The sequence below is a fragment of the Hemiscyllium ocellatum genome, chromosome 50 (assembly GCF_020745735.1).
Source record: "Hemiscyllium ocellatum isolate sHemOce1 chromosome 50, sHemOce1.pat.X.cur, whole genome shotgun sequence".
In the NCBI taxonomy this organism is placed as follows: Eukaryota; Metazoa; Chordata; class Chondrichthyes; order Orectolobiformes; family Hemiscylliidae; genus Hemiscyllium; species Hemiscyllium ocellatum.
Genome location: NC_083450.1, coordinates 3,731,725 through 3,739,224, shown reverse-complemented (window position 1 = coordinate 3,739,224; position 7,500 = coordinate 3,731,725). Strand labels below are relative to the sequence as shown.

The 7,500-nt window shown below is 58.1% G+C and overlaps 1 protein-coding gene across 4 annotated transcripts in view; it reads right to left on the bottom strand.

The window, feature by feature from the left end:
- The window catches only part of LOC132805561 (otoancorin-like), a 61,532-nt gene that overhangs the window by 49,778 nt on the left and 4,254 nt on the right, over nt 1-7,500 (bottom strand). For all 4 annotated transcript variants that reach the window (XM_060820681.1, XM_060820682.1, XM_060820683.1 and 1 more), the window contains 4 exons: nt 6,777-6,854; nt 3,480-3,557; nt 1,109-1,195; nt 1-116 (listed from right to left, as the gene is read on the bottom strand). The exon at nt 1-116 is cut by the window's left edge and continues 96 nt beyond it. In XM_060820681.1, the coding sequence (XP_060676664.1) occupies nt 1-116; nt 1,109-1,195; nt 3,480-3,557; nt 6,777-6,854 (359 nt within the window). The remainder of the gene's footprint in view (nt 117-1,108; nt 1,196-3,479; nt 3,558-6,776; nt 6,855-7,500) is intronic.

The window sequence follows — 7,500 nt, the reverse complement described above, 5'->3', positions numbered from 1 at the left end:
ATCGAGGCCTCCATTCGGGCCATGAGGGTTAGGTTAGCCCGGAGGGTTTCCCAGGCAATCTCTGCACTTGGAGTCTTCTCCAAACACTCCTGCAGTCTCGGCTTGTACATCTTGTCCTGAAAAACCAACCCCTCAGTCAGCCACATCCCCACAGACAGCACAGGGTTAGATACAGAGTAAAGCTCCTCTACACTGTCCCCCCATCAAACACCCCCAGGACAGGGACAGCACGGGTTAGATACAGAGTAAAGCTCCCTCTACACTGTCCCCCATCAAACACTCCCAGGACAGGGACAGCACGGGGTTAGATACAGAGTAAAGCCCCCTCTACACTGTCCCCCCATCAAACACTCCCAGGACAGGGACAGCACGGGGTTACATACAGAGTAAAGCTCCCTCTACAATGTCCCCCATCAAATACCCCAGGACAGGGACAGCACGGGGTTAGATACAGAGTAAAGCTCCTCTACACTGTCCCCCCATCAAACACCCCCAGGACAGGGACAGCACGGGGTTAGATACAGAGTAAAGCTCCCTCTACACTGTCCCCCCATCAAACACTCCCAGGACAGGGACAGCACGGGGTTAGATACAGAGTAAAGCTCCCTCGACACTGTTCTCAGTCCTTCCCTGGGTAAGTGCAATCCCGTGGGACAATGTTGAATCCTGGCTGTGGGACTCTAGTCTGACACAGCAGGAGGGTGGACTGGGGGGAGGGAGATGAAACAGTCAAACTCCTGATGAAGGGCTTTTGCCCGAAACGTCGATGTCGCTACATTTTGGATGCCGCCTGAACTGCTGTGCTCTTCCAGCACCACTGACCCAGAATGGGGGGGGGAGAGAGAGAGACAGAGCGGGAGGGATAGGGGCTGAGAGAGGGAGGAGGAGAGGAACGAGCGAGAGAGAGGGAGAGGTAGAGAACGAGAGGGAGAGGAACAGAGAGATAGAGCGGGGAGAGAGACCGTGAGAGTGTGAGAGAGAGAGAAAGAGAGAGAGTGACAGGTTGGACGAGGGAGAAAGGGTGGGGGAGACAGACATAGAGAGATATCATGACACGGAGAGAGAGAGAGAGAATAGGGAAGGTGAATTTCTCGCTGCCTTGTCTCACCTTCATGAGGTTATGAAACAACATCAGGAACATGGTAATGTTCATCTGTTTAATGGGCTTGTATGTCCAGGTCAGTGACTGTGCCTCCTGTAAGCATTGGAAAATGCAGACGGGTCAGATCCAGCCATCCAGAGAGGGTCCGCTCCCTCAGCACTGACCCTCCGACGGTGCCCACTCCCTCAGCACTGACCCTCCGAGAGTGCCCACTCCCTCAGCACTGACCTCCGACAGTGCCCACTCCCTCAGTACTGACCCTACGACAGTGCCCTCTCCCCCAGCACTGACCCTCCGACAGCGTGGCGCTCCCTCAGCACTGACCCTCCCACAGCGCGGCACTCCCTCAGCACTGACCCACCGACAGTGCCCACTCCCTCAGCATTGACCCTCCGACAGTGCGGCACTCCCTCAGCACTGACCCTCCCACAGCGCGGCACTCCCTCAGCACTGACCACCGACAGTGCCCACTCCCTCAGCATTGACCCTCCGACAGTGCGGCGCTCCTTCAGCACTGACCCTCCGACAGTGCCCACTCCCTCAGCACTGACCCTCCGACAGTGCCTGTCCCCTCAGCATGGACCATCCGAAAGTGCCCACTCCCTCAGCACTGACCCTCCGACAGTGCCCACTCCATCAGTACTGACCCTCCGACAGTGCCCACTCCTCAGCACTGACCCTCTGACAGGGCTCACTCCATCAGCACTGACCCTCTGACAGTGCCTGCTCCCTCAGCACTGACCCTCCGACAGTGCGGCACTCCCTCAGCACTGACCCTCCGACAGTGCCCACTCCTCAGCACTGACCCTCCAAAAGTGCCCACTCCCTCAGCACTGACCCTCCATCCAAGAGAGAGAGAGAGAGAGAGACAGAGAGGGAGAGGGAGAGGGAGGAGGGAGCGGGAGAGAGAGGGAGAGAGAGGGAGAGAGAGAGGGAGGGAGACGGAGAGTGAGAGAGGGAGAGAGGGAGAGAGAGAGGGAGAGACAGAGGGAGACGAAGAGAGAGAGAGGGAGAGAGAGAGAGAGAGGAGAGAGAGAGGGAGGAAGAGGGAGAGAGAGAGGGAGAGGGAGGGAGAGAGAGAGAGAGAGAGGGAGGGAGAGGGAGACAGAAGGAGAGAGAGGGAGGGGAAGGGAGAGAGAGAGGGAGGGAGAGGGTGAGAGAGTGGGGGAGGGAGAGAGAGAGAGGGAGAGAGAGGGGGTTGGGGAGAGGGAGTGAGAGAGAGAGGGAGAGAGAGGGGAGAGAGAGAGAGGGGTGGGGGGAGAAGGAGAGAGAGAGAGGGGAGAGAGAGAGAGGGAGAGAGAGAGGGACAGAGAGAGAGAGAGGGAGGAAGAGGGAGAGAGAGAGAGAGGGGGAGAGAGAGAGAGGGAGACAGAGAGGGAGAGAGAGAGAGATGGAGGTGAGAGAGAGAGAGAGAGAGAGAGGGAGGGAGAGGGAGAGAGGGAGCGAGAGAGACAGAGAGAGAGGGAGAGGTGGGTGGGGGGGAGAGTGAGAGAAAGGGAGACAGAGATGGAACAAGATGGTTTGACAGACTTCATTACTGTCAGGTACGGGGTTATAGTCACAGAGTAATAGAGATGTACTGTACAGAAATAGACCCTTCAGTCCAACCAGATATCCCCAACCCAATCTAGTCCCACCTGCCAGCCCCCGGCCCATATCCCTCCAAACCCTCCCTATTCATATACCCATCCCGATGCCTCTTAAATGTTGTAATTGTACCAGCCTCCACCACTTCCTCTGGCAGCTCATTCCATACACGTACCACCCTCTGTGTGAAAAAGTTGCCCCTTAGGTCTCTTTTATATCTTTCCCCTCTCACCCTAAACCTGTGCCCTCTAGTTCTGGACTCCCCACCCCAGGGAAAAGACTTTGCCTATTTACCCTATCCATGCCCCTCATAATTTTGTAAACCTCTATAAGGTCACCCCTCAGCCTCCGACGCTCCAGGGAAAACAGCCCCAGCCTGTTCAGCCTCTCCCTGTAGCTCAGATCCTCCAACCCTGGCAACATCCTTGTAAATCTTTTCTGAACCCTTTCAAGTTTTACAACATCTTTCCGATAGGAAGGAGACCAGAATTGCACGCAATATTCCAACTGTGGCCTAACCAATGTCCTGTACAGCCGCAACATGACCCTCCCAACTCCTGTACTCAATACTCTGACCAATAAAGGAAAGCATACCAAACGCCGCCTTCACTATCCTATCTACCTGCGACTCCACTTTCAAGGAGCTATGAACCTGCACTCCAAGGTCTCTTTGTTCAGCAACACTCCCCAGGACCTTACCATTAAGTGGATACGTCCTGCTAAGATTTGCTTTCCCAAAAGGATTACACAGACTCAGAGAAGCTCTGATCCAAACACACCGCGCACTCACCTCTCCCTCGCTGCTGCTGTCTGTCTGTCTGGACTCACGGTGTGTCATTCCGGTCGGGATAGGAGGAGAGCCGGAATGCTGCAACAAAACAGGCCGATCTCAGAAAAATGTCATCCCGACACCCCCATCCCATTCCATCCCAGACAGACCCCAGACACACTGCTTCTCTGGGAATCAAGCACTTCACTGAGTTGTAGACACAGTAACATGGGCAGTGCTCCCTCATCGCTGACCCTCCGATAGGGCCCACTCCCTCAGCGCTGACCCTCCGACAGTGCGGCACTCCCTCAGCGCTGACCCTCCGACAGTGCGGCACTCCCTCAGCACTGACCCCCGACAGTGCGGCACTCCCTCAGCACTGACCCTCCGATAGGGCCCACTCCCTCAGCGCTGACCCTCCGACAGTGCGGCACTCCCTCAGCGCTGACCCTCCGACAGTGCGGCACTCCCTCAGCACTGACCCTCCGACAGTGCGGCACTCCCTCAGCGCTGACCCCCCGACAGTGCGGCACTCCCTCAGCACTGACCCTCCGATAGGGCCCACTCCCTCAGCGCTGACCCTCCGACAGTGCGGCACTCCCTCAGCACTGACCCCCCGACAATGCCCACTCCCTCAGCACTGACCCTCCGATAGTGCCCACTCCCCCAGCACTGACCCTCCAACAGGGCCCACTCCCTCAGCATTGACCCTCCGATAGGGCCCACTCCCTCAGCACTGACCCCCCGACAGTGCCCACGCCCTCAGCGCTGACCCTCCAATAGGGCCCACTCCCCCAGCACTGACCCTCCGATACTGCAGCACTCCCTCAGCGCTGACCCTCTGACAGTGCAGCACTCCCTCAGCACTGACCCTCCGACAGGGCCCACTCCCTCAGCACTGACCCTCCGACAGGGCCCGCTCCCTCAGGTCTGACCCTCCGACAGGGCCCACTCCTCAGCACTGACCCTCCAACAATGCCCACTCCCTCAGCACTGACCCTCCGACAGGGCCCACTCCCTCAGCACTGACCCTCCGATAGGGCCCACTCCCTCAGCACTGACCCTCCGACAGGGCCCGCTCCCTCAGCACTGACCCTCCGATAGGGTCCACTCCCTCAGCACTGACCCTCCAACAGTGCCCACTCCCTCAGCACTGACCCTCTGACAGTGCCCACTCCCTCAGCACTGACCCTCCGATAGGGTCCACTCCCTCAGCACTGACCCTCCAACAGTGCCCACTCCTCAGCACTGACCCTCTGACAGTGCCCACTCCCTCAGCACTGACCCCCGACAGTGCCCACTCCCTCAGCGCTGACCCTCCAATAGGGCCCACTCCCCCAGCACTGACCCTCCGATACTGCGGCACTCCCTCAGCGCTGACCCTCTGACAGTGCAGCACTCCCTCAGCACTGACCCTCCGACAGGGCCCACTCCCTCAGCACTGACCCTCGACAGGGCCCGCTCCCTCAGCACTGACCCTCCGACAGGGCCCACTCCCTCAGCACTGACCCTCCAACAATGCCCACTCCTCAGCACTGACCCTCCGACAGGGCCCACTCCCTCAGCACTGACCCTCCGATAGGGCCCACTCCCTCAGCGCTGACCCTCCGATAGGGCCCACTCCCCCAGCACTGACCCTCCGATAGTGCGGCGCTCCCTCAGCACTGACCTCCGACAGTGCGGCACTCCTCAGGACTGACCCTCCGACAGTGCCCACTCCCTCAGCACTGACCCTCCAAAAGTGCCCACTCCCTCAGCACTGACCCTCCATCCAAGAGAGAGAGAGAGAGAGAGACAGAGAGGGAGAGGGAGAGAGAGGGAGCGGGAGAGAGAGGAGAGAGAGAGGGAGAGAGAGAGAGAGAGGGAGGGAGACGGAGAGTGAGAGAGGGAGAGAGGGAGAGAGAGAGGGAGAGACAGAGGGAGACGAAGAGAGAGAGAGGGAGAGAGAGAGAGAGAGGAGAGAGAGAGGGAGGAAGAGGGAGAGAGAGAGGGAGAGGGAGGGAGGGAGAGAGAGAGAGAGAGGGAGGGAGAGGGAGACAGAAGGAGAGAGAGGGAGGGGAAGGGAGAGAGAGAGGGAGGGAGAGGGTGAGAGAGTGGGGGAGGGAGAGAGAGAGAGGGAGAGAGAGGGGGTTGGGGAGAGGGAGTGAGAGAGAGAGGGAGAGAGAGGGAGAGAGAGAGAGAGGGGTGGGGGGAGAAGGAGAGAGAGAGAGGGAGAGAGAGAGAGGGGAGAGAGAGAGGGACAGAGAGAGAGAGAGGGAGGAAGAGGGAGAGAGAGAGAGAGGGAGAGAGAGAGAGGGAGACAGAGAGGGAGAGAGAGAGAGATGGAGGTGAGAGAGAGAGAGAGAGAGAGAGGGAGGGAGAGGGGAGAGAGAGGTTGGTGGCGAGAGAGACAGAGAGAGAGGGAGAGGTGGGTGGGGGGGGGGGAGAGTGAGAGAAAGGGAGACAGAGATGGAACAAGATGGTTTGACAGACTTCATTACTGTCAGGTACGGGGTTATAGTCACAGAGTAATAGAGATGTACTGTACAGAAATAGACCCTTCAGTCCAACCAGATATCCCCACCCAATCTAGTCCCACCTGCCAGCCCCCGGCCCATATCCCTCCAAACCCTCCCTATTCATATACCCATCCGATGCCTCTTAAATGTTGTAATTGTACCAGCCTCCACCACTTCCTCTGGCAGCTCATTCCATACACGTACCACCCTCTGTGTGAAAAAGTTGCCCCTTAGGTCTCTTTTATATCTTTCCCCTCTCACCCTAAACCTGTGCCCTCTAGTTCTGGACTCCCCCACCCCAGGGAAAAGACTTTGCCTATTTACCCTATCCATGCCCCTCATAATTTTGTAAACCTCTATAAGGTCACCCCTCAGCCTCCGACGCTCCAGGGAAAACAGCCCCAGCCTGTTCAGCCTCTCCCTGTAGCTCAGATCCTCCAACCCTGGCAACATCCTTGTAAATCTTTTCTGAACCCTTTCAAGTTTTACAACATCTTTCCGATAGGAAGGAGACCAGAATTGCACGCAATATTCCAACTGTGGCCTAACCAATGTCCTGTACAGCCGCAACATGACCCTCCCAACTCCTGTACTCAATACTCTGACCAATAAAGGAAAGCATACCAAACGCCGCCTTCACTATCCTATCTACCTGCGACTCCACTTTCAAGGAGCTATGAACCTGCACTCCAAGGTCTCTTTGTTCAGCAACACTCCCCAGGACCTTACCATTAAGTGGATACGTCCTGCTAAGATTTGCTTTCCCAAAAGGATTACACAGACTCAGAGAAGCTCTGATCCAAACACACCGCGCACTCACCTCTCCCTCGCTGCTGCTGTCTGTCTGTCTGGACTCACGGTGTGTCATTCCGGTCGGGATAGGAGGAGAGCCGGAATGCTGCAACAAAACAGGCCGATCTCAGAAAAATGTCATCCCGACACCCCCATCCCATTCCATCCCAGACAGACCCCAGACACACTGCTTCTCTGGGAATCAAGCACTTCACTGAGTTGTAGACACAGTAACATGGGCAGTGCTCCCTCATCGCTGACCCTCCGATAGGGCCCACTCCCTCAGCGCTGACCCTCCGACAGTGCGGCACTCCCTCAGCGCTGACCCTCCGACAGTGCGGCACTCCCTCAGCACTGACCCTCCGACAGTGCGGCACTCCCTCAGCACTGACCCTCCGATAGTGCCCACTCCCCCAGCACTGACCCTCCGACAGGGCCCACTCCCTCAGCATTGACCCTCCGATAGGGCCCACTCCCTCAGCACTGACCCCCTGACAGTGCCCACTCCCTCAGCGCTGACCCTCCGATAGGGCCCACTCCCCCAGCACTGACCCTCCGATACTGCGGCACTCCCTCAGCGCTGACCCTCCGACAGTGCAGCACTCCCTCAGCACTGACCCTCCGACAGGGCCCACTCCCTCAGCACTGACCCTCCGACAGTGCCCACTCCCTCAGCACTGACCCTCCGACAGGGCCCACTCCCTCAGCACTGACCCTCCAACAGTGCCCATTTCCTCAGCACTGACCCTCCG